This window comes from Tachyglossus aculeatus, chromosome X5 (genome assembly GCF_015852505.1).
Source record: "Tachyglossus aculeatus isolate mTacAcu1 chromosome X5, mTacAcu1.pri, whole genome shotgun sequence".
NCBI lineage: Eukaryota > Metazoa > Chordata > Mammalia > Monotremata > Tachyglossidae > Tachyglossus > Tachyglossus aculeatus.
This window is the reverse complement of record NC_052097.1, coordinates 5,718,450-5,745,505: the sequence shown is the minus strand read 5'-3', so window position 1 is coordinate 5,745,505 and position 27,056 is coordinate 5,718,450. Positions and strand designations below refer to the sequence as shown.

Genomic DNA, 27,056 nt, shown 5'->3' with positions numbered 1-27,056 from the left:
GTGGCAGAGCGAGAAAAGAACCCAGGTCCTTCTGACTCCCAGGCACGAGTTCTATCCAGTAGTCCATGCTGCTTGGAAGGAGAACATGTATCAACCCCCTCCCACCCTGGCATTTTACAGACGAGAAAACTGCAGCACAGAGGGTTTAAGCGACTGGTCCAAGGTCACAGAGCAAGCATGTAGTAGAGCTGGAATTAGAACCCAGGTCCTCTGACCCCCAGGCCCGTGCTCCTTCCATTGGGATGTCCCCAACACCGTCACTTGGACCAAACCCAGTACTATTGTGTGGGAAGACCCATCCACCAAATCCAATCCCAGGAAAGTCACTATGAAACTTCCTCTGGGAATTCAGAAGTCCAAGGACACAAATCAGCCAGCAAGAAGGCTGTCGTACAACTGTATCCCATCTGCTCCCACGGTCCCTGGCTCTTCACCTGCAACAACATTTCCTGGGCTCCACAAAACCTAGGCAACCTACCTTTCCGAAAACTGAAACACCTCTTGATTTTCCTGTAGGTGGTCTTGGGAATGAAAGGGGGCGCGACCAAAGCCCCCTGGGGGAGCCCCCTGCTGTTCCTGTCTTCGGGCATCCTTCAGACTTCGGGGCCCACCCCCAGCCTCCTCTCTCTCCTCCTCCGGGGTCGTCAGTGGCCACTCATTGCTGCATTCGGGGTTCAGATTTTGGGTCTGGAGCTCTGCCTCCTGCCCTTGGGCATCTGACCACCCGGTCCCTGGTGGTCCGGCCTCGCCACACCCAGGCTCACCCTCAGCCCGTGGAGGCCCCCTGGCGTCTCAACCAGGCCCCGATGTGATGGTCTGCTGTCGTTTTGCCCGTTTCTGCAGGGAGACCAGCAGGCATGCTGAAACGTCCCCGCAATAGAACAGCAGCGGGGAAGCCAGCTACCTCTTCGATTCCAACAGCAGACGCTGTGGTGATTTTTTTTTTTAAAGAAGAACGGTCTCCTCAACTGGAAGGGAGGGGGTGGATCAGATTCCTCTGGCAAAAGCCGGCAGACGTCCACGTGAAGGGGAAGATGAGAACCAGCCCAAAGACCACCCCCTACTCAAGGATACCTGAGGGTCTTCTTTCTGACACCCTTTCTCTCAGCCAGCGGGGTAGAGAAAAAAATTCAATCTCTGATGAAGTGTTTCTGTCCAACGCAGTCCCTTCCCAGAGGACGCACCCCTCTTCCCTTACATAATCAATGACCTGTCAGGAGATGGGATGACCAGGAATCTCTGGAGACAAATCCGGCGGGTTTCTTTTTTCCATCTTCAAACTCCCTCATCTCCTGGAAGGGATGCGTCAGAGGCAAGAGAGGAGCTGGGCTGAACTGCCAATAGGAGGGTTCCGGTGCCCATTTGAAGGGATGGCTCGGAGGCCAGTGTTTGTCCTCTAAGACCCCTCTCCCCCCTCCTTATCCTCCTCTCCCTTTTCCAAAGGAATGCCGAGCAGGGCTGCTGGTAGAATCCCCACCACCACCACCTCTGTCACGGTCGCCTTCAGTTCCAATCGGCCACATGCACCAGGTGCAGCAGCAACGATGTGAAAGAAAAAGCAAGGGGGAGGAGAGAAGTCCACTGAACTCCGCTGCAATGTTGATTTTTTTTCTCCTGCTTTTGACTTTGAGTTGACTTCAAGTCGTCCTGTGGACGGCTTAACCGGCTCAGTCTCTCTCTCCCTAGATCCAGCTCCCCAGCCACAGGTTTAAACTTCCTGGTCCCTTCCCACCTCCCCTTCATTCCCATTCTGCCACTGCTGCCCCTTGGGCTTCCTGGGTTGAGGAGCATAGTTGGAGCTAGAAATTCTCCCCAGAGGAAGGTCCTACCAGAGGAATTACACAGATTCCCCTAGATTCCCCTCTAAGTCAAAACAAGGCAAGAATTGGGGGGTGCAGGCACGTAACAAAGGGACTGGTGCCTTGTTCTTCCCTGAGGCATCTGGTTCAGACACAGTCCTGGACAGGATTTCTGATCTTCCCCTCCTCCTTCCTCCCTGGATGCCCCCCATGCTCCCAGACCAAATTAATGAACAATTTCATCGTCAGGTTAATCATTGAAAAATCTGGCCTGCTGTGACATCAGCAAATCCCCTCATCAGAGGCTCCAGGCACTCGATGAGCTCCCGTGAACAACATGGAGACATTCTTTTTTTTAATTGTGTTTGTTGAGCGCTTACCACATAAGAGGCCCTGTAATCGGCACTGAGATAGACAGCAAGCTAATCAGGTTGGACACAGTTCAGGTCCCTTATGAGGCTCACAGTCCTAATCGCCATTTGACAGGTGAGGTAACTGAGGCGCAGAGAAGTGAAATGACTTGTCCAAGGTCACCCAGCGGACAGACCAGCTTATGACCCACCCCCTCGGCCTGCGACGGCTCACGGCTCTGGGTCCCCACTGGCCCCAGGCCCCAGTTGGAGGAGGACTCTGTCGCCGAGCCTCACTGTCCATCCCACAGTCCAGTAATATCAACCTGGGGCAAATAGCAAACGTGGTCTTCATTAAGCACTGACAACGTGCCAAGTGCTTTATTAAGCACTGCGATAGATATGAGATAAGCAGGTCAGGTACAGTCTCTGTCCCATATGAGTTCACAGACTAGGAAGAAGAACATGTCCTGAACCGCCGTTTTACAGAAGAGGAAACTGAGGGACAGACAGGTTAAATCACACAGGTCATGCAGCTGACTAGTGGAGGAGCTGGGATTAGAAGCCAGGTCCTCTGAGTCCCAGATCCGGGCTCTTTCCATTAGGCTAATCTGTTCCAGGGCCACCCATCATAACCAACACTGCCTCATCTGGCTACTGCTCAAGCCAGGGACAGGCTCCTGGACTCCTTCCGGCCAATGCGGCATGGAACTGCTGTGTGACCTTGGGGAAGCCACTTAACTTTTCTGAGCCTCAGTTTCCTCATCTGTCATATGGGAATAAAATATCTACTTCTCCTTACCTTTTAGACTATGAGACTCGGGTGGGACAGTGACTGTGTCCGGCTTGACTCTCTGGTATCTTAGCACTTGACTCTTAGCACTGTATTAAGAGTTGGGGTCCATACAAGATAGGTTGAACAGAGTCCCTGTCCTCAAGGGGCTTGTAGTCTAAGAGGGAGGGAGAATAGGTGCTGAATCCCCATTTTGCAGGCAAGGAAACTGAGGCACAGAGCGGATAAGTGATTTGTCCACAGTCATACAGCAGGCAAGTGGCAAAACTGGGATTAGAATCCAAGTCCCCTGATTCTCAGGCCTGTGAGATTCTCAGGTCTTAGCACAGTGCTCAACACCCAGAAAGTGCTCAATAAATGTAAAAACAATAATAATCATCATTATGGCTCAGGAGAAGGACAGAGGAAATGTTGATGCTGGGATTGAGACTCTCGGAATCACCCAGGGTTTTTTATTCTCAATATTCTTTTCTCCAGGGCCCTGAACCCATGGACTAATCTGACAGCCGGAAAATGCTATCCGCAGTCAGGGGAAGAAAAAAAAACTGAACCAAGAAGTCATTTTTAGCTACCGTGGCTGTTTTCTCTAACAGGAAACAATATAAACACTCCAGGTTTCATGCCAAAATTTTTTAGAAATCAAGTCCAACTTCTGACTCATTATATGCAAATTGCTTGTTCAAGCAAATTTAACCCTCCCTCACCCCACCTCAGTTCTGCTAGACTGTAAACTCCAGGAGGGAAAGAAGGAGGACTCACACTTTCCAATTCTGAAAGGCCTCCCAACACCCAGCAGACCTTGGGCAATTCAGAAACTGTTCTGTGCCTCAGTTTCCTAATAATAATAATAATGGTATTTGTTAAGCGCTTACTATGTGCAAAGCACTGGAGAGGATACAAGCAAATCGAGTTGTGCCAAGTGAGGCTCACAGTCTCAATCCCCATTTTACAGATCAGGTTACTGAGGCACAGAGAAGAGGAGTGACTTGCCCAAGGTCACACAGCAGACAAGTGGCTGAGCCAGGATTAGAACCCATGACCTTCGGACTTCCAGGCCCGTGCTCTACCCACTAGGCCATGCTGCTTCTCAGCTGTAAAAGGGGGATAAAATACTTGCTCTCTCTCCCACTTAGGCTGTGAGCCCCTTATAGGACAGGGACTATGAATGATTTGATGACCTCCAGGAAATAGGACCGTGCTAAGCACCATCACCATTCTTATTATTATTACTATTGTTATTTTATGGCATTTAGAGGTACAAGTATATTTTTTATGCCTAGCTCAGCCCATGGAAAAACAGGGCTCGGTGTTCCTTTGGAACAACTATGAGCATTTCTGAGTCCCCTAGATCCAAATGATATGAACAGATACCCAGTCTGACAACTGTCTCATGAGGCTGTTGACACTTGACTCGTACAATAATGATAAAAATAATGACCGTTGTGGTATTTGTTAAGCATTATGTGCCAAGCACTGTACTAACTGTTGAGGTCCATACAAGATAGGTTGGACAGAGTCCTTGTCCCTCAAGGGGCTCGTAGTCTAAGAGGGAGGGAGAATAGGTGCTGAATCCCCATTTTGCAGGCAAGGAAACTGAGGCACAGAGCGGCTAAGTGACTTGTCCACAGTCACACAGCAAGCAAGTGGCAAAGCTGGGATTAGAATCCAAGTCCCCTGATTCTCAGGCCTGTGCTCTTTCCACTAGACAGGCTCTTGACAGACACATATACTTAAGCACTTAGTACAGTGCTCTGCACACAGTAAGCACTCAATAAATACAATAAATACGACTGAATGAACATACACATGTGCAAACACACACAGACACACACCACACAAACACACACCTGCCTCACTTCCCCTTGCCCACAGAATGAGGAGAAAGACAGAGAGTAGAGTCCAGTTGAATAGACCAGTTTTTTTAAATGGCATTTTTTAAGTGCTTACTATATGTCAAGCACTGTTCTAACTGTTGGGGGCAGATACAAGTTAATCAGAACTTAGTACAGGGCTTGGCACATAGTAAGCACTTAACAAATACCATAAAACTCCTTCCCCCGCCCCCAAAATCAGGTCAGATTCAGTCTTTGTCCCAAATGGAGCTCACAGTTTAAACAGGAGGGAGAACTGGTACTGAATCCCCATTTTGCAGTTGAGGTAACTGAGGCACAGAGAAGTGATGTGATTTGCCTGAGATCACACACACACACAGGTAAGTGTCAGAGCTGGGATTAGAACCAGGTCTTCTAGTTCCCAGGCCCAGGCTCCATCCACTAGGCAACACTGTTTCCAAGTTGGGGCCCCTTTATTACCCACCAATGAACCATTTTGCTTGGGAATCTCATTTTCTCACCAAAAGTCCAGGCCAATCTGGCATTCTGCTGAAACCTAGCTCCATTACCACAACATCATTGTGTCTGGGAGACCAATGTGCTCCCTAGGAAAACCTCCTTCTGCCCCCTGGAAGGACTGGGCTAAGAGGTCAAAGCCGCCAAGTCTGGGTTTCATTGCCCTTTTTGCCACCGTATGTCTGGCTGGCTAGCGAGGTGCTAGGGGCCATCCCTGACTGAGCCCTTGTTTCTTCTGCTCCCACTCCCAGCTGCATCACCTCGACACTTGGATTTCCTACCTGTATTCACCCCTTCCTCAGACCCACAGCCCTTATGCCCACATCCGTAATTTATAAGCTCGTCGTGGGCAGTCAGTCAGTCAGCCAGTAGTATTTATTGGCCCTTTATTGTCCGCCAAACACTGCATTAAGTGCTTGGGAGAGTACAAGCAGCATGACTTAGTGGAAAAAGCATGGGCTTGGGAGTCAGAGGACATGGGTTCTAATCCCGTCTCTGCCACTTGTCTGCTGTGTGACCTTGGGTAAGTCACTTAATTTCTCTGTGCCTCAGTTACCTCATCTGTAAAATAGGGATTAAAAATGTGAGCCCCATGTGGGACAACCTGATTAACCTGTATCTACCCCAATGCTTAGAACAGTGCTTGGCACATAGGAAACGCTTAACAAACACCATTATTATTATTATTATTATTATTATTATTATTATTATTATTATTACAATATAACGCTATAACAGACACATTCCCTGCTCACAGTGATGGTACAGTCTAAGGTTTACAGTCTAGGGCAGGGAGCTTGTCTACCAACTTTCTCATATTGTACTCTCCCAAGCGCATGGTACGGTGCTCTGCACACAGCATGCACTCCGTAAATACGATTGATGAATTGATTGATTAGTCATCCTCAAGCCCTGACAAAGACAACTGCACCTCCCTCCCCCAAGTCAGCAGAGTTCTTGCCTGGAGTTCATCCGCAGTTGCCACTTCCTTCCGATAATTGCTGACCGCCAGTGAAAGAAGCAACCCCCTGCCTCGATTTCCCAACCCTTACCTGCTCCTTGCCTCTGAATCAGCACACAGGTGTTTAATTAAAAGTAGCAGGGGAGAACAGACAGAGAAAAGACAAGGAAGAGGGGGAGAATGGAAAGGATGGGGGGCAAAAGGGTTAATCAAGAAATGACTTTTTCTCCTCCACCAGTTCACAGAGCAGTTGAGCCAGGCTGTGTTTCAAAGACAAGGTTGGCATTTCACTTTCTAAGCAGCAAGAATACACCGTGTTTATTCCCCCTCTGACATTTGTTTTTTTATAGTATTTGTTCAGCGCCTATTATGTGCCAGGCACTCTTCTAAGCACTGGAGTAGGTACGTGATAATCAGGATAATTGGTGGATAATAGTCCCTGTTCACATGGGGCTCACAGTCTTCATCCCCATTTTACAATTGAGGTAACTGAGGCCCAGAGAAGTGAGCCTGGGAATCAGAAGGACCAGGAACCTAGTCCCAACTCTGCCACTTGTCTGCTGTGAGTGACCCTGGGCAAGTCACTTCACTTCTCTGTGTCTCAGTTACCTCATCTGATAAGTGCAGATTAAGACCGTGAGGCCCTTGTGGGACAGGGACTGTGTCCAAACTGATTATCTTATATCTACCCCAGTGCTTAGAACAGGACCTGGCACATAGTAAATGCTAAACAAATAACACTAAACAAAAAAAGGTGAAGCGACTTGCCCGTGTGGCAGAGCTGGGATTAAAACCCAAGTCTTTTTGACTCCCAGACCCGTGCTCCCTCTGCTAGGTCACGCTCCATTAATTCTCATGAGGGAGGCAGTGGGTGGTCAGCGCTCAGTAAATAGCATAGATAGATTGATTGATTGACTGAGCAGCCTTCTCCACAGGACACAGATGGGGAAGACTGAGGCAACAATGCTTCTGTACCACTCAGTGGATGTCTTTCGGGGGTTGCAGTGGGCACTCACCTCCTCCGAAGGGTGCCCAGATAACTCTGCGGATAGACTTCACCCAGTCTTCCATGTCATTCTGTGTGCTCGCCATAAGGAGGTAGGTCTCATGGTTGGCTGTCATCCGATCTCGGTCCCCGCCTGCAAGAAAAAAAAAGAATTAAAATTAAATCAAATTCCTGCATAATTTATCATTAAATTTAATTAATTATGCCATTTACTGTGCTTCCAATGTGCTGGGTGCCAGGGTAAGGATGAGATAATCAGGTCAGAAACGATCCCTGTCCCCTGTTCCTGCATCCCTATTTTACAGATGAGGAAACTGGGTCAATCAATGAATGGTATTTATTGAGAGTTTACTGTGTGCAGAGCACTCTACTTAGGGTCAGGGAGGTTAAGTGACTCACCCAAGGTCACCCAGCAGGCCTGTGGAAGAGCTTGGGATTTGGACCCATTTCTCTGCCAATTCACTCTGGCTTAATTAACATGAACTGGTATGAATATGTTGATTTCCGGAACAAAATGTTTCCAAATCCCAAATGGGTGAAATACCTATGGCTTCTCATCTTGACCTGGCTTGAAAAATGGCATTTAGAAAGACCCATGTCTCTGTCTTCCTCGGAGCCTTGAAAAAAAGATCACTCTTTCCCAGGGCAATGATTGGTTAGATCTCAGTCGCCGTTGGGACGTTGATAGAGTTCAATATGGAAAATAGATTCTGAAACCTATCAGGGGAAAATCGCTGAGATGGAAATGCATTTCCTTCCATTTACTGAGCCTGGCAGTTCTGTACTATAGAACCCAAGCCGTAAACCACAAGTGTCTTGGGGTCCTGACTGAGCTCGATGTATTGCAACAATAAAAGGCAAAGCAGAATTCACAAAAAGGCCACAAGTCACATTAAGTCGTATTCAGGCTGAAGGTCACCCTCAATTTTTTTCCCGCCTCCACTCTGATTTATGCCCTTAGCACGCCTGTATTAATCTGCTGGGTTCTTTGTAATCAACTGATTTATTCATTAGGACCATTTATAGCCTTTCTTTCCATTTAGGCTTTCTGCTTTCTCCCTTAAATTTAAACTTCTTGAAGGGAGGACAAATGTTTTTGACTTCTTCCTGTGTGCTCCTCACCCACTTAATACAATACTCTATTCTAGCACTCATGCAATACTGTGGTTTTTGTTTTGTGGTACATTTTACTTAGGCATGAGATTAGTCTCCCCCTTCAAACTTGGCACAGCAGAAAAGTTAAGTGACTTATCTAAGGTCACACAGCAGGCCAGCAGCAGAGCTGGAAAGAGAATTTGGTTTCAGAGCCCCACCTGGATAATAACAATTGCGGTACTAGTTAAGTGCTTACTAAATGGGGAAGTGTCAGATAATCAGGTCGGATACAGTCCGTGTCCCAACTGGGGCCCAGAGTCTAAGGGTGAGAGCACGTATTTAATCCTACAGATGAGGAAACTGAGGCTCAGAGAATTTGAGTGACTTCTCGAAAGGCACACAGCAGGCAAGCCAGAAGGACCCAAGTTCTAATTCTGCCTCTGCCACATGTAACCTTGAGCAAGTCACTTCAATGGGCCTCCGTTACCTCATCTGGAAAATGGGGATGAAGACTGTGAGCCTTTGTGGGGCAGGGACTATGTCCTACCCGATTATCTTGTATATAACCTAGCACTTAGTACAGTGCCTGGTACATAGTAAGCACTTAATAAATGCCACAGTTATTGTCATTATTTTTTCCCATTAGGCCACGTGGCTTCTCTAGCAAAATGAAAGCCTTGACTTTTCTTTATTGGATTGTAGATCTACCCTCCACCTCTTCTATTCAGCAAGTAAAATTGACTCTGAGTCCCTGGGCCGGGCTGACCATCGGCACAGCCCTAGAGTGACCTGAAAGAGCACGGGCTTTGGAGTCAGAGGTCATGGGTTAAAATCCTGACTCCGCCATTGTCAGCTGTGTGACACTGGGCAAGTCACTTAACTTCTCTGTGCCTCAGTTACTTCATCTGCAAAATGGGGATTAAGACTATGAGCCCCCCAGTGGGACAACCTGAACACCTTGTAACCTCCCCAGCACCTAGAACAGTGCTTTGCACATAGAAGGTGCTTAATAAATGCCATTATTATTATTATTATTATTATTATTATTTCAGGGTATGCGATGGCAGAAAGCCGGGCCCAAGCCAGATTTTGGTGGCCCAACCAGAACTCTCTCCCAGGAGCCCTCCATTTGAGGTCAGGCCCAGGGCAGCTCTCTCAGCAGCCCTCCATCTAAGGTCAGGCCCGGGGCACCCGTCTGGAGATCTGAGAAACAATCTCTCAGGGGGCAAGGGAGAGGGCCAACAGGGTGACCTTCAGACCAAAAGGGCGATGCCCCTCTCCCTGTCCAGGCCTTGAGCTGCCTGATATGGGAGGGAAGACCCGAACTGCTGTGGTGTTTTGGATACATTTTCCACTTGGAGCTGGATTATTCTTAAGGCAGAGGTGACGGAGTGCATAGGCTGTATAACTGAACCAGAACAGATGGGAAATTCTTGGGGCAACTCTCTGATCACCCTTCTGCTTGCTGCGGTCAATATGTGCAATTAAGGAAAGCAGCATGGTCCAGTGGACAGAGCAGAGGACTGGGAGTTAGAGGTCGTGGGTTCTAATCCCAGCTCTGCCACTTGTCAGCTGTGTGACTTTGGGCAAGTCACTTAATTTCTCTGTGCCTCAGTTACCTCACCTGTAACATGGTGATTAAGGCTGTGAGCCCCATGTGGGACAAGGAAGGTGCCCAATCTGATTAGCTTGGTGCTACCCTGGTGCTTAGAACAGTACTGGACACATAGTAATAATAATAATAATAATAAAAATAATGGTATTTGTTAAGCACTTACTATGTGCAAAACACTGTTCTAACCACTGGGGGGATACAAGGTGATCAGGTTGTCCCACTGGGGGGCTCACAGTCTTCATCCCCATTTCACAGATGAGGGAACTGAGGCACAGAGAAGTTAAGTGACTTGCCCAAAATCACACAGCTGACAATTGGCAGAGCTGGGATTTGAACCCATGACCTCTGACTCCAAAGCCCGGGCTCTTTCCACTGAGCCATGCTGCTTCTCTAGTAAGCGCTTAATAAATACCATTACCATCATGCTATTGGCCGAGAAACAGGCTGGGGGAAGACTTGAGCTGGTGATAGGGCATTTTTCAATGGGCCGTTGTCTTAAAGACCAAAATCAGGGCAGAGTGGTGAGGGAGCAAGGTGTAGCAAAGACTGGAAACCTGGATCAGCATCCCCGAAAAGTCACGAATTCAAATCCTCAACAGGGCACGGCTACGGTTCTTGCCACTGAGTCTGAGTGTGGTTTTCCCATTGAGACTGCAATGGGAGGTGCAGGCCCTGGGAATGATCCCAATTTGGATACGGGCCTGCTCGGGCCTGCTCCAACTGGTGACAGCCTCTGACATCCGCCACTCGAGCCACAAATTATAGTTCAAAGGGATGCCACAAGCCCAAGAATTGGCCACATTGTTGTACCCCGGAAACCAAAATAAACCACAGAGAAAAATACCAAGGTTGGACCGGAGGCTCGCAAAGAGAGACTATTTCCGATTTGCTGAATGGCACTGTTTGTTCCCACCATAGACAACTGTCCATTAAACTGGTTGCGACGGATCAGAGACCTCCCATATTTTGGGGGTAACAGGCAAGATGGGGGGGATCCCCTGCTCCCCCAGGCAGGGTGATATACAGGGGCAGATGGCAGCAGCAGCAGCAGCACTAGCTTTGGCGGGTCAATGGTAAAGGACTCCCCATTTCTTCCCAAATCCACAATAACAGAAATTATGGTAAAAATCCAAGCTCCAAAAAGCAGACCAACTCTCCCTTGACCCCCATTAAATCTCCCCTTGGAGAAGGAAGAGGACATGAGTGGAGGGAAACAAAGTGAATAAGAAGAGGTTTTTAGGGCTTTGGTGCCAACATAGAAGCAGCAGCATAGCCTAGTGGATAGAGCATGGGCCTGGGAGTTAGAAGGACCTGAGGTCTAATCCTGTCTCTGCCACTTGTCTGCTTTGTGACCTTGAGTAAATCACTTCACTTCTCTGTGCTTGTTACCTCATCTGCAAAATGGGCATTAATACTGTGAGCCCCGGGTGGGACAGGGACTGTTTCCAACTGGATTACCTTATATCTACCCCAGCACTTAGAACAGTGCCTGGCACATAGTAAGTACTTAAACACAATATTTTAAAAATAGGGTTTTTTTTCTACATGGCACATGTTAGCATTTAATTTGTAATTTCTGGTCACAAAAATTTTGCTCCTTTGCTCCTCTTGTTCCCAGGTGGAGCTCAGCACTGGGTAATGATCTGCCCAAGAAGATGGATGTCTGCAGAAACCAGACTGTGGTTCTAATGATTAATCTGAGAGAAATGTCTCAAGATGAACTTCCCCCTCTTTCCTCCCTCCAACACAACTACTCCCTATGGGTCAGGGGGCCGTTGTCACTCCTTACCAATATCGGACAGGGAGAGGCACATGTGATGTCATACATGATGTAACATGGGGACCATCACACTTGCCATTTGGTGGGAGAAAACAGATTTTGTGCTATCTGGGGGCATTCCCCTCCCACCCTAACTCCCATTTTCAAGTGCCTTTCCCCGTTCTAGACTGTGAGCCCACTGTTGGGTAGGGACCATCTCTATACGTTGCCGATTTGTATTTCCCAAGCACTTAGTACAGTGCTCTGCACATAGTAAGCGCTCAATAAATACGATTGAATGAATGAATGAATGGACCTCTAATCCCTATCTCTCACTCCAGTCTCTGCATTAATAATATTAATAATTAAAATCATAATTGTGGTACATGTTAAGTGCTTACTATGTGCCAAGCACTGTTCTAAGCACTGTGGTAGATACAAGTTAATCAGGTTGGGCACAGACCTTGTCCCACATGTGCCTCACACTCAATCTCCATTTTATAGATGAAGTAACTGAGGCCTAGAAAAGGCCTAGAAAAGTGAACAGGACTAGAACTCAGTTCTGTCTGACTTCCAGGCCCGTGGTCTAAACACGAAGCCCTCCTAGGTCAATGTGAAGCCCAGTGCTGCATCCCAGCATAGAACTTGGTAATGGGACTTGGGTCAGAGGGAGGCTAGTCCCCCAAAATGGAGAAAACACAGAATAAGACCTTCCATTCCCATATCAGAACCAGATTGGGGAGGGTCTTCTGAAAACCAGACAACAGTCACTCAGTTGTATTTATTGAGTTCTTACTGTTTGCAGAGCACTGCACTAAGCACTTTGGAAAGTACGATATAATAATATAAAAGACACATTCCTTGCCCACGATGAGCTTACTTTCTAGACGGGGAGACAGACATGAATAGAAATAAACCTTTATCCAACTTTGTTAAATTTTACAATTTTCAATTTCACCAGAAACGCCTTAATTCTGCTCATGTGCAGATTGAGTTTTCTCTTCCACTTGGGCAAAGGGGGCTTTTTCTCATGACAAATCCAATGCAAACCTTGCCCGTGTGTTTGCAGAATTAATTTACGCCCTCAACTTCCCACTTCAGCGGTTCCTGCACACCTTCTCCAATCTGCAATGCAAATCTGACCTGAATTCGCCAGTCCAAGCTGGAATTTAAAAGCATGGAAAATTAAGATTTTGCTGCCCTAACCTTCACAAGTTTAAGGATGAGGGATTCTTTAAAGTGGTTATGAAAACTTCCCAGGAGTCATTAGAGACCAGCAAAATATCACTGAATAAATATTAAAGTCTGACAAGATGAAGTCTGGCAAAGAGCTCACTAGGAAAACACCGAATCTCAACATCGTTGTCTGTGAGCATTCTAAAGTCTGATTTTCGCCCTGATCCAGTTGGCTGGGTCAATAGGTAAAGGAGGTATCACCACTGAGAGGTAGCCATAGATGACTTAAGTGTCCACAGTCCATCAATGGTATGGATTGAGCACTTACTATGTGCAAAGCGCTGTACTTGGTGCTGGGGAGAGTACATTCCAAGTGTTAGTAGATTTGATCCCTGCTCTCCAGGAGCTGATAGTCTAGAGGAGGAGACGGACGTTAAAATAAAGTACAAAGGAAGAGCAAGTTGAATCGAGGGCCCACACACCAGAATTAATTGAGGGATCTTTTACTGATGAACTGAATCAAGGTAGGAAAAATAATGTCATCATTTTGAGAGACAGCACTGAATGAGAAAGGGTTGTTAGCACTTTGGAAGATGGGAATCAAGTTGAAGAGATGTAGACAAAATGGACCAACAACCTTAGGAAAACAGGGTGAAATCCAGTGGGTGCAAGTGAAATAAAGAGCCTTCGGGGAGGAAAAACCCCCCACTGCAAATACAGGCACAAGGTCAGCAGAAAAAGATCTTGGAGTCTTGCTCTATTACAAGTTGATTATGACTTGGAAATGGAGTGGCGTTATTTTTTAAATTCCATCATGGCTCTGGGACATATCAATAGGAATGTGACATGCGCAAGTTAGGAAGGAGTACTTTTCCATTTTGAATGATGCATTTTTTCACCCATATGGAAGCAGAGGGCTAGGCCAGATGGGAGGAAACCACATGGCCTAGTGGAAAGACCACAGTAAGTGGACCAAGACTTTAGTCTTGGCTGGCTCTGTCATTTTTTTTAATGGCATTTATTTTTAATGGTATTTGTTAAACGGTTACTATGTTCCAGGAACAGTTCTAAGCACTGGGATAGATAAAAGCTAATCAGGTTTATTCATTCATTCATTCATTCAATCGTATTTATTGAGTGCTTACTATGTTCAAAGCACTGTACTAAGTGCTTGGGAAGTACAGGTTGGACACAGTCCATCTCCCACATGGGGCTCACAGTCAATCCCCATTTTACAGATGAAGGAACTGAGGCACAGAGAAGTAAAATGACAGGCCTGGGAGTCAGAGGACCTGGGTGACCTCAGATAAGTCACAATTTATCTGCACCTCAGTTATCTCATCTGAATAATGGGGAGTACAGCTGTGAGCCCCAAGTAGGGCAGGGACTGTGTCCGACCTGATTATCTTGTACCCACCTCAGTGCTTAGTACAGTGGTTGGCACTTTATAAATACCATTTTAAAAATTGTGATATATGGCCTGTCTGTATATAGCTCACTCTTTATGAATGAGAGTTTTGGGAAGCAACTGGAGGTCTAACTGAAGGAAAAATAATGGGCTCTGAGGAGTCAGTCTAATCCAATACAGTGCTCTCTGCACATAGTAAGTGCTCAATAAATAGCACTGATCATGATGAGTCAGTTTTCCTGCTGGTCTGGACACCAAAGAAGGAGAAAAGGCATCCAAAAATTCCATCTTTATTTGGCCTTTTCCCTTGTGGTTTAATCCTCTCTGGGTCTATCAATGAGGGCTTTTGGCAGTTTATTCACTATTAGTCACCAACAAGTTTATCACTGATTAGCTTTAATTAGGCCTTCCTCTCAGCTGCCCCGCCTCCCCCATTAATTTTAATTACGCAAATTTACAATTGCTCCCCTGAGGGGGTAAGCTAGACTTTGTGTCAAAAGGAAGACAGATTGTTAACATCTTTAATGTTTGTGCTTCAGATCTGGTCCCAGTCCCAAAGAGGTAGTGGGCAATAAATAGTTGGAGATCTTGGGAGTCTGTCTCATCTCCTTGTATTTCCCCCTTCTCGGTTTCTCAGTTCACTTCTGCCTGTTTCAAAGGCCACCTCAAACACAGGGACACTGCAGACCTCATCACAAGGGATGGCTCAATTGAATGATTCCTCTATTAAAATGACAAGGCTATTAGTGTTCCAATTCCCCAGGAATGCTAATTATTCTTCTCTTAATGAAGAGGTGTGTGGCCAGTTTTCTCATCTCCTTTGGGGGGAATCAATCGATCGTATTGATTGAGTGCTTACTGTGTGTAGAGCATCAAACTAAGCCCTTGGCAGGGTATGATATAACAGAGCTGGTAGACACATCCCCTGCCCACAAGGAGTTTATAATCTAGAGGGGGAGGCATTCATTCATTCAATCGCATTTGTACAGAGCACTGTGTTGTCCACTAGCGGACTTGACTGTCGATAACTACTGTACTAAGTGCTTAACATTAATATTCATAAATAAAGTACAGATATGACCCTTAAAGTCACTTGAATATCTTGAGAAGTCATTAGAGTAGATTTTGACCTGGTGAAATGTCACAGAAGCTGTCCTTTAAGGGGACATGTGATGGGAATGCATAATTCTCAAGCAGCGTGGTTTAGCGGATAAAGCATGGGCCTGGAGTCAGAAGGACCTGCATTCTAATTCCGTCTCTGCCACATGTCTGCTGGGTGACCTTGGGCAAGTCACTTCACTTCTCTGGGCTTCAGTTATCTCATCTGTAAAATGGGGATTAAGACTGTGAGTCAATCAATCAATCAATCAATCAATCGTATTTATTGAGCGCTTACTATGTGCAGAGCACTGTACTAAGCGCTTGGGAAGTACAAATTGGCATCACATAGAGACAGTCCCTACCCAACAGTGGGCTCACAGTCTAAAAGGGGGATATCCCACCTGGGATAGGGACTGTGTCTAACCTGCTTAACTCATACCTATCCCAGCACTTAGAACAGTGCCTGGCACATAGTAAGTGCTTGATACCATTAAAGAAAAAAAGTGCTCAGCCTAATAAGAAAGGCATTCGAGACACTCATAATCACTGACCTATCAACAAATACTCATTAGCCATTTTTGCTTCATTATTCTGAAATGCACGACTCTTGTCTGATAAAATCTAGATGGCATTCTTCGAAGACAAACATAATTTTGTTGGCACAGCATAGGACCTAGTTAAGTCGCCATGTGAACTTGAACAAAGAAAAGGAGTAATAGCATAAGGAAGGGAGCTTTTGGATATCTGCTAACCAGATTGCTCCTGCCCATTTACACATAATGGATCTTCTCCATTTTTTCTACCTAATAACCAGAGGCTGGAGAGATCTTTCACATAAGAATCCATATAATTTGAAATGCAGCATGGCCTAGTGGAATGAGCATGGGCATGGGAGTCAGAAGAACCTGGGTCCTAATCCCACCTCCACAACTTGTCTGCTGTGTGACCTTAGACAAGTCACTTCTCTGAGGCTTCTCTGTGCCTCAGTTACCTCATCTGTAAAATGGGGATTAAGACTGTGAGCTTCATGTGGGACATGGACTGGGTCCAACCTGGGTCCTAATCCCACCTCCGCCACTTGTCAGCTGTGTGACTTTGGGCAAGTCACTTCTCTGTGCCTCAGTTCCGTCATCTGTAAAATGGGGATTAAGACTGTGAGCCCCTCGTGGGACAACCTTGATTAGCTTGTATCACTCCCAGCACTTAGAACAGTGCTTGGCACATAGTAAGTGCTTAACAAATACCAACATTATTATTATGGGAAGCAGCATGGCTGGGAAGCAGTGTGGCTCACTGGAAAGAGCTCGGGCTTGGGAGTCAGAGGTCATGAGTTCAAATCCTGGCTCCGCCACTTGTCAGATGTGTGACTTTGGGATAGTCACTCAACTTCTCTGGGCCTCAGTTGCCTCATCTGTAAAATGGGGATGAAGACTGTGAGCCCCGATGTGGAACAACCTGATCACCTTGCCACCTCTCCAGCGCTTAGAACAGTGCTTTGCACATAGTAAGTGCTTAATAAATGCCATAATTATTATTAGCTTGTATTTACCCTTGACTGGTACAGTGCTTGGCCCATAGTAAGCACTTAACAAACACCATTAAAAACAAACAAACAAAAAAAAAAATGTGTGTGTGTGTGTGGGCGGAGATTACTGAAGAGGTCCGTGGTTCCCCCCTTCAACAACTAAAGACACCCTTCCTGATGAAAATCGGCCTGCCTTTCCTTCACCAACATCCCACCTCAACCTTGACTTTGAGACTTTCCAAATGTTCTTGATTTCTGAGACAAAGACTCGAGTTGCCATGGATCAGGCCACCACATGCATCCTTATCTGAGGCATTTCTCATGGAAAATCAAGCTGACTGGACTAGGGAAAGCCCATCTATACAAAATCTGATAGCATTCGCTCAAAAACAAGAACATTCGACTAGGGCTAAGTTAATTAAGATTAGACCGAGGTTATCGTCTTTCCTCCGCTCCAGGGCACATGAACTCTTGAAGCCTCCTAACTGAAAATTCTGGAAAAAAGGGGAAATACTGACCCTGTCCTGAGGAGAAAGGCTGAACAAGTTTTAGACATCAAATGTTTCCTGTCATGGCCATGTTTTATAAGAATAATAATAATGGCTTTTGTTAAGTGCTTACTATGTGCAACGCACTGTTCTAAGCTCAGGGGAGGTTACAAGGTGATCAGGGTGTCCCATGGGGGCTCACAGTCTTAATCCCCATTTTACAGATGAGGTAACTGAGGCACAGAGAAGCTAAGTGACTTGCCCAAAGTCACACAGCTGACAATTGGTGGAGCCAGGATTTGAACCCATGACCTCTGATTCCAAAGCTTGTGCTCTGTCCACTGAGTGAAGCTTTATGTTGTGTCCAGCTAGGCCTAATCGGAACTCAGACATCAATCATTGGTATTTATAGTCTGTGCAGAGCATTGTACTAAGCACTTGGGAAAGCACAATACAAAAGAGTAGGAAGAAGCAGCATGGCATAGTGGATAAAGCATGGAACTGGAAGTCAAAAGGCCATGGGTTCTAATCCTGGCTTGGCCACTTGTCTGCTGTATGACCTTGGGCAAGAAGCTTTACTTCTCTGTGCCTCAGTTACCTCATCTATAAAATGGGGACTGAGACTGTGAGCCCCGCATGGGACAGGGACTGAATCCAACCCGATTTGCTTGTATCCACCCAGCGCTTAGTACAGTGCCTAGCACATAATAAGCACTTAACAAATACCATTATTATTATTATTATTATTATTAGATGCAATACCTGCCCACAAGAAGCATACAGTCTACAACAGCTTCAGACTACACATATCCTCTAGATTGTAAGTTCCTTGTTGGGAGGGAACATGTCTACAAACTGTGTCTGTTATATTGTACTCTCCCAAGTGCTTAGTACAGTGCTCTGCACACAGTAAGTTCTCAATTAATACCACTGATTGATCTCTGCTCGACAAGTAGCTGGATCTATAAAAGAAACCAGCATGAGGAGGCTGCCACAATCCTCCAGCCCCTATCTCCTTTGTCTCATATTTTCCCAAACTCGAAATTCCCATATTCATTCTATAATAATTAATACTTGTGGTATTTGTTAAGTGCTGACTATGTACCAAGAACTGTTCAAAGTGCTGGGGTAGATACAAGGCAGTCAGGCTGAACACAGTCCCTGTTCCACATGGGGCTCACAGTTTTCATCCCCATTTTACATATGAGGGAACTGAGGCACAGAGAAGCTAAATGACTTGCCTAAGGCCATGCAGCAGACAAGTGGCAGAGCCAGAATTAGAACCCAGGTCCTTCTGACTCCTGGGCCCGTGTTCTATCCACTAAGCCATTCTGATGCTCTCCTTCTCAAACCTACACATTTTACTGACCTGTTTAAATACTCTTCCCCATTCTAAGAGCTAATCTTTTTCTTTTTTAGCCCAAAAGAGTAAGTCATCTTTTAGGACCTCGGATGACTTGAATGAGCTACCAGATTTGGGGCCATTTTCTTTCACTTCCTGATATTGACCAAATTTAAAATGTGAAAAAGGATCCTTCAGAGGAATACTCTACATTCGTCACCACCTACCCTACACAGAAAACCTAGCTGGGTTAGATTTTTCCTAAGTGATATCAGGATTAACAATAATAATGAATAATGCTATTGTGGGTTAAGGGCTTACTATGTGCCAAACACTCTGGGGTAGGTACAAGATTCTGTTGTATTGCACTCTCCCAAGTGCTTAGTACAGTGCTGTGCACATAGTAAGCACTCAATAAATATGATTGATTACAGCATAACTCAGAAAAATGCAACCTGATATTCTGGCAGTAAAATTACATAACCAATATATCAGAACTGGGCAATGAGATGTACCATACAGAAGATGATAATAATAATAATAATATTAATCCATCAACCACATTTATTAAGTCCTTAAGGTGTGCAGAGCACTATACTATGGGCTTTGGAGAATACAACAGAGTTGAAAAGTATTTGTAAAAGTAATTTGTATAGCACAATGCCTTTATTTTATCCAAGCACTTTCACAGAACTTCTCACAACATGTCTATGAGGTAAAGAGAGGCAGGCCTTAACCTCAGTTTACAGAGGGAAAAACTCAGGCTTAGAGAGGTTGAGTAACATGCCCAAAGTCACCCAGCAGGCCAGGGATAGAGCTGGGGCGTGAACCCAAGTATCCTGACTCCCAGACATATACTGTTTGCATTATCAATCAATCAATCAATCGTATTTATTGAGCGCTTACTGTGTGCAGAGCACTGTACTAAGCGCTTGGGAAGTACAAGTTGGCAACATATAGAGACGGTCCCTACCCAACAGTGGGCTCACAGTCTAGAATTAGGCAAAGATGGTCAGCTTCCAAGCCCCAACGGGACAGTTTCTCACTGAACTTTCTTCCTAATGAACCTTGCTTTATTTTTCTTTAGAAAAAACACCCATGATTTTGTTGTTCTCCACTGTTATCTTTTCTGTTAACCCCACAATTTTGCTTCATTTTTCAAACTGTCATGGGAACTTGTACTTCCCAAGCGCTTCACAGTCTTCATCCCCATTCTACATATGAGGGATGAAGACTGTGATGCATTGCCAATTTGTACTTCCCAAGTGCTTAGTACAGTACTCTGCACACAGTAAGTGCTCAATAAATACGATTGAATGAATGAACTAAGCTTCTTTGTACTTACTTTATATGGTGATGTTTTTCTTTAACAACTATGCTGTATTGTACTCTCCCAAGCACGTAGTAGAATGCTCTGCACAGTAATGTGGCATAGTGATTAGAGTAGGGGCCTGGGGGTCAGTCTATTTCCAGCTCTGCCACTTGTCTGCTGTGTAGCCTTGGATGACTCACTTCACTTCTCTAGGCCTCAGTTACCTCATCTGTAAAATGGGGATTAAGACTATGAGCCCCAGGTGGGTCATGGACTGTGTCCAAACTGATTACCTGTTATCTACCCCAGGGCTTAGAACAGTGCCCGGCACATAGTAAGCACTTAATAAATACCATATTAAAAAAATACCACACACTGATTTAATGAAAATCAGGACAGTGGGATTGCATTCCAAGCTTGCCAACCTTCCCTTCTATACTGGGCCCCTAAAGGACAGTGACAGAGGAAGCATGGGGATAAAGTCATCCAAGATTCTAGTCCCAGAATGCTAAACTGAACAGGAACTCCACACACTCCAGCATGGACATGGACAATCATGAATTTAGAGTGAGCAAGAGCTGCCTGGGGATGGAGGAAGATGGACTGACCCCTCCAGCCAGGACATAGGTACATTTTTCAAAAATTGTTTGGGACATCAGCCTACAAAAATCTAGTTCTGTACATCTTGGCTTCACAACTAGGGTGGGTGTTCTTAAGTATGCAAGCAACCCAATTCCTCTTTTCCCAAGGCAAAAATAAATACCTTACCTCCCTGGTTTCCTAACACAGCCTAGCCCGCACACTTTGCTCCCCTAATGCCAACCTACTCCACCATACATCGATCTTTTCTACCTTGCACTGATCTCTCGCCCACATCCTGCCTCCAGCCTGGGACACCCTCCCTCTTCATATCCAACAGACAAACATAAGCCCTCATTTCCTCTTCTCCCACTACCTTCTGTGTCACCCTGAACTTGGATTTGCATCCTTTATTCACCCCTCCCTTAGCCCCACAGCACGCACTTACACATCCATAATTTATTTATTTATATTAATGTCAGTCTCCCCCTCTAGACTGTAAGCCCATTGTGGGCAGGGAAGCCCTCTACCAACTCTGTTACACTGAACTCTCTCAAGAACTCAGCACAGCACCCTGCACATAGTAAGCACTCAATAGATACAACTGATTGATTGAATGCTTGAAAAGGTCTTTAAGGAAACAATGGCATTTATTGAGTGCTTATCTTGTGCAAAGCACTGGACTAAAAGCTTGCAAGAGAACAACAATACAGTGGATAGATATGGTTAGCCCTCAATCCATCCCCTTGAGAGAAGTTTGTGATGGGGGTTTGTTACCCACATTTTACAAGTGGAGGTATTGAGGCGGAGAAGGGCAGGATTCCATCTACTGAAATATTTTGGGCAAACACATTAAGCACTCAATAAATACTATTGATTGATTGATTTCAGGAAAATCGGGACAGTGGGCTGACATTACAAGCTTGCCAGCCTTCCCTGCTATACTGGAGTCTCTGAGGGGCCCTGAGGAGGGAAGCTCACTTCTTGCTTGCCAAGTGTGACCAAGATTTAATCAGTAGAAGAACTAATGGAAATACCAGTGGAAACAAGTTAACCTTTAACTGAAGGAGAATATATTCATTAGATTAGGCTCTTTCAAGTGAGCAGATGGGGAAATTTACAGGTGATAAGTCAGCCACAGGAGGCCTTTCTCCTGTTGTCTCACTGCTTTAGGGACTCAACTAAAACTATAACGAAAAATAATCAACGTGAGAATCCAAGGGAAGGGACTAAGGTTTTAGCAGAGCTTCCACTGCTATTTTTTTTAATGGTACTTTTTATGCACTTACTATGTGTCAGGCACTGTAGTAATGCTGGGGTAGACACAAGGTGGTCAGGTTGAACAAAGTTCCTGTCTTGCAAGGGGCTCAGTCTTCATCCCCACTTTACAGATGAGGTAACTGAGGCACAGAGAAGTTAAGTGGCTTGCCCAAGGTCACACACCAGACAAGCAGCAAAGCCAGAATTAGAATCCAGGTCCTTCTAACTCCCAGGCCCATACTCTATCCACTAGCCCACTTTGCTTTTCAATTCATCCCAGAATCTATTAGCAAGGGAGGCTACAGGTTGACCTTACTTCATTTACTAAAATCATTTTCCTCCCTTGATACGGATGGATAAGGATCAAGGCCTTCTTAGGGATTCGTTTTTCATTTTTTCCAATGATCCCTGGGAGGGGGCCCTTATTCTTTCAGAGTTTCAAAAGCACTCTCTACAAGAATGGAAGTAATGGTAATGAGGACTGCAATGTATTTAACTTGTCAGGAAATGGAGAAAATTCCCATCATGAGGTCAGTCAAATACTCCAAGAGACCCGGAGGAAAGATACGATTCAAAAGCCTGACAAAATTGTTTTCAGCCCACTCAGCTCTGCCACGTTCATTAGACTAGGTCCCCCTAGTTTCAAAGGAAGTGGACAGATATTGGTGAGTGTAAGGAGGGTCTGAGCCAGTGATACAGAGATAACAAAAATAATGATGACAATAATAATAATTATGTCATGTGTTAAGTGCTTATTATGTGCCAAGTGCTGTACTAACTGGTGGGGTACAGAATTGGGTTGGAAACAGTCCTTGTCCCCACGGGGCTCAAAATCTAAGTAGGAGGGAGAACAGGTCTTTTATCCTCATTTTACAGATGAGGAAATTTAATAATAATTATAGTAATCGTTATGGTATTCGTTAAGCGCTTACTCTGTGCCAAGCATTGTACTAAGTGCTGGGCTGGATCCAAGCAAATTGGGTTGGACACAGTCCCTGTCCCATGTAGAGTTTATAGTCTCAATCCCCATTTTACAGATGAGGTAACTGAGGCATAGAGAAGTAAAGTGACTTGCCCAAAGTGGCGCAGCAGACAAGTGGCAGAGCTGATATTAGAACCCATGACCTTCTGACTCCCAGGCCTATGCTCTAATGTGCTTCTCCTAAGCACATTTCTGAAGCACAAAGATGCCAAATGGCTTAATTTAGAAATCTTAAGCATTGGATTGTACTCTAGCACTGTGCTCTGCACACAGCAAGTGCTCAATAAATATGATTGATTGACTGATTGGTTGGAAAAGATCCAGGGAGTCAGCAGGGTCCAATAGAGCAACAGTCAGGGACCCTACCGGGCTGCTCCAAAAATCTTTCCCTCCTACCAGGCTATTTTTGGAAGTCTCATATTCAGTGTTGACCCAATCCACCCCATCAAAAACCGTCTCAGTGGCAGGACAGCAACATAGTAGCTAATCAGCGATCCAGGCACGAATTGCAGGTGGAGAAGAAATTTCACTCCTGAGGCTGGGAAGACAGTGTATGACCCAATGGGTTTACTAGGCAGGCAAGCACTGGTGAATTCTCCACTCCCCTTTTACTGTCTTTTTAGAAAGTAGGAAAGGGATTGCTCCCTGACAAAATGCATCAGTGGCAATGGAGGAGACTGACAGTGCAGTCACTTGCAAACTGATACTCAGCACTTTGCAGAAACATCAGTTCATTAACCCTATCCATGCCTAGAGGATAGAGCCTGGGCCTGGGAGTCAGAAGGACCTGGGTTCTAATGTGCCACTTGTCTGCTGTGGGACCGTGGGCAAGTCGATTCATTTCTCTGGGCCTCAATTATCTCATCCATAAAATGAGGAATAAGACTGGGAGCCCTATGTGGGACAGGGGCTGTGTCCATACTGATTAGCTTGTATCTATTCCAGTGCTCAGTACAGTGCCTGGCACTTCAAAAGTGCTTAATAAATACAGCAAAAATAGGGGGAAAAAAAACTACTGCTAGGACCACGATGATCAATTTGCCAATCAGTCAGGGGCCTTTAGAAATGTCTTCCTATTTTTCCAAGTCCCTGGGTACCCACACTGAAAGATCAGCTCACCCCTGGTTCTCCTATAACATGGGCGATGTGTTCCTAAAAATATTTATTTCTATTAATATCTGTCTCCCCCTCTAGACTGTGAGCTAGTTGTGGGCAGGGGACATGTCTACCAAGTCTGTTGCACTGTACCCTCCCAAGAGCTTAGTAGACCGCTCTGCCCACAATAAGTGCTGAATAAATACGATTGATTGAGAGTAGGCACTCAACAGATGCGACTGATTGATTGATTGTAAAACCCTGTCACAAGTGCCATGCTAGTGTGCAAACAGTTTTGTGGATTAGGTGGCCCTAGGGGTCAGCTGAACTTTTCCTAATTCTTTCATGTGTCCTCGTGTGTTGTGCCGGGTTTAGGGTCCAGCTGTTTGTATGTGCTTTACTGGAATGTGTTTTCCCTCTTCACCCCTTTTATTTCACACCACACCTATGTCCTGAATTTCAGCCTCCCAGAACCCTGAAAAAATGCATTTTCTGCCCTTCACCCTATGCTAACTGTGGTGTTTAACTGTGCCATCTTTTAAGCATTTACTATGTGCCAGGCACTGTACTAAGCGCTGGGATAGAGATAAGATAATCAGGTCAGACAAAGTCCCTGACTCATATGGGCCTCACAGTCTTAGTAGAAGGGAAAACAGGTACTGAATCCTCATTTGGCAGATGAGGAAACTGAGGCCCAGAGAAATTAAAGTAACTTGCCCGTTGGCTTCATTTCTGAGGAGGTGTTAGGGCCGGGGGTGGAATTAAGGGACGAGGTGGGCTAGGTCCTGCAAAGACTGCCAGGAACAACCTTAAGTTGGCACAGTCCTTGCTCGAGGGGGAGGAAGGGGGGGCTCTGCCCACCTGCAGAGAGCCCCACCCCCTCACTTGGAATAATAATAATAATGATGGTATTTGTTAAGCGCTTACTATGTGCAAAGCACTGTTCTAAGCGTTTGGGGGGATACAAGGTGATCAGGTTGTCCCACGTGGGACTCAGTCTTAATCCCCCTTGTACAGATGAGGGAACTGAGGCACAGAGAAGTTAAGTGACTTGCCCAAAGTCACACAGCTGACAATTGGCAGAGTAGAGATTCAAACCCATGAACTCTGACTCCAAAGCCCAAGCTGTTTCCATTGAGGCACGCTGCCAGAATGGGGTAAAGGGCTCTCAGTAGAACCCTGTCCTGATGGGATATGGGTCAGCCCCAAGCGGGTAGCACAAGAGACACAGATGGAGACAGCAAGGCCTATGCAGACGTGAGTCTGGATGGAAAAACCAATTCTGCAGGCCAAGATACAGCAAGGGCACACATTCCTCAAGCTCCGTGAACCTGAATTGGACCAAGCAGGTTTCCCTTAAAAGCTCCAACGACATGAATGGGAAAGAACGCAGACAGCCATTACCTGCCTTACTGGGAGATGCCCTGGAGAGGTTAATGAACAGATCCGTAAAAGCTGTAAAAATAAGTTGGGCCGAACTCACAAGCCACAGAAGAACTCGGGGTCTGGGGCAGGACACTGGTACCTTTAACTCCCATAACCCGAACCTCCTCCAACCCAATCTCCTCTATCTCCCCACTGACCTCTCACCCACATCATACCTATGGTCTGGAACACCCTTCCTCTTCATATCCAACAGACAATCATTCTTTCCATCTTCAAAGGCTGATTAAAAGCACATCTCCTCCAAGAGGCCTTCCCTAAGCCCTCATTTAATCTTTTCCCACTACATTTTGGATCATCTTGCACTTCGATTTGCACCCTTTATTCACCCCTCCCTTAGCCCTACAGTACTTATGTACATGTCTGTAATTTCTATTAAATGTCTATTTAAATGTCTATCTTTCCCTCTAGACTGTAAGCTCATTCTGGGCAGGGAATGTGTCTGTTATATTATTATACTGTACACTCCCAAGTGCTTAGTACGGTGCTCTGCACTCAGAAAACTCTCAATAAATACAGTTGATTGATGGATTTAACTCTAATTTTCCATGACTTCAGAAATAAAAGTATGACTTCCCCTCTTGCTCCCCCAGTACAATAGTAATAATAACTGGGATTTGTTACAAGTTTGCTATGCACCAAGCACTACATAATAAGCATTAGGGTAGATACAATATAATCCGATGGGACACAGTCCCTGTCCTGCACGGAACTCACAGGCTAACAGGGAGGAATAGGTATTTTATCCCCATTTTATAGATGAGGAAACTGAGGTGCAGAAAAGTAAAGTGGGTGTTTATCCTGGCATCAATCAATCAGTGGTATTTATCTGAGTACTTACTGTGTGCAGAGCACTGTACTAAGCACTTGTGTGAGTACAGTACAACTGAGTTTGTCAACACTTTCCCTGCCCACAGTGAGCTTACGCACTAATGATTACGTGACCTTGTGTAAGCTCTGTAACTTCTCTCTATCCAATTCCCCCCTGGGAAGCAGTGTGGCTTAGTGGAAAGAACATTAGCCTGAGAGTCAGAGGACCTGGGTTCTAATCCCACCCCAACCCCTTTCTACCTGTGTATCCCTGGGAAAGAGGGAGACCCAGAAGTGGCTCGCTCTAAACCGATCATGCCACATCAGCTGATGAAGCCATGGTTTCTCTATGCCTCTGAGCCCCTCTGGTCATCCTGGTGGCCAAACCCCCAACATGAGCTGTCCTACAGAAACCATGTCCAGAATGAAGAGGGACACATAGATCCGGTAAGTCAAAAACAGGGCCCCAAACCAGAATATTTCTTCAGAGCCAAGAATTTCGAGAGCTCGTGCTAAGCCGGGGAAGAGGCTGCTGGAACAGATGATACTAGAATACAGACAGTCCAAGGACTGGTGTTTTATTCTACATTTGTGGTTCCAGAACGCAGGCTTCTTGGTTGGAATCTTGACTCAACTAGTCTCAAAGCCAGGGTGGAGGAATTTAAAGCTGTTTTATAGAATCTAGGCAGCTTCTTCCACATTCCCTTCCCAAAGTTCCTCTTTTCCTAGCCCGGTGTTGCTCTCTTACTGGTTCTGCTATCGCTTACTGACCACACACCCATCATGCACGGAGTGCTTTTCACCTCCTC

The 27,056-nt window shown here is 45.7% G+C and overlaps 1 protein-coding gene across 5 annotated transcripts in view; it reads right to left on the bottom strand.

Moving 5' to 3' along the window:
- Nucleotides 1-27,056, bottom strand: part of ARHGAP24 (Rho GTPase activating protein 24) — a 253,226-nt gene that overhangs the window by 28,206 nt on the left and 197,964 nt on the right. For 4 of the 5 annotated variants that reach the window (XM_038769268.1, XM_038769272.1, XM_038769273.1 and 1 more), the window contains one exon: nt 7,268-7,390. In XM_038769268.1, the coding sequence (XP_038625196.1) occupies nt 7,268-7,390 (123 nt within the window). Of the gene's footprint in view, nt 1-478; nt 1,473-7,267; nt 7,391-27,056 lie in introns of those variants that run through there. The other variant, XM_038769271.1, reaches the window with a different exon arrangement.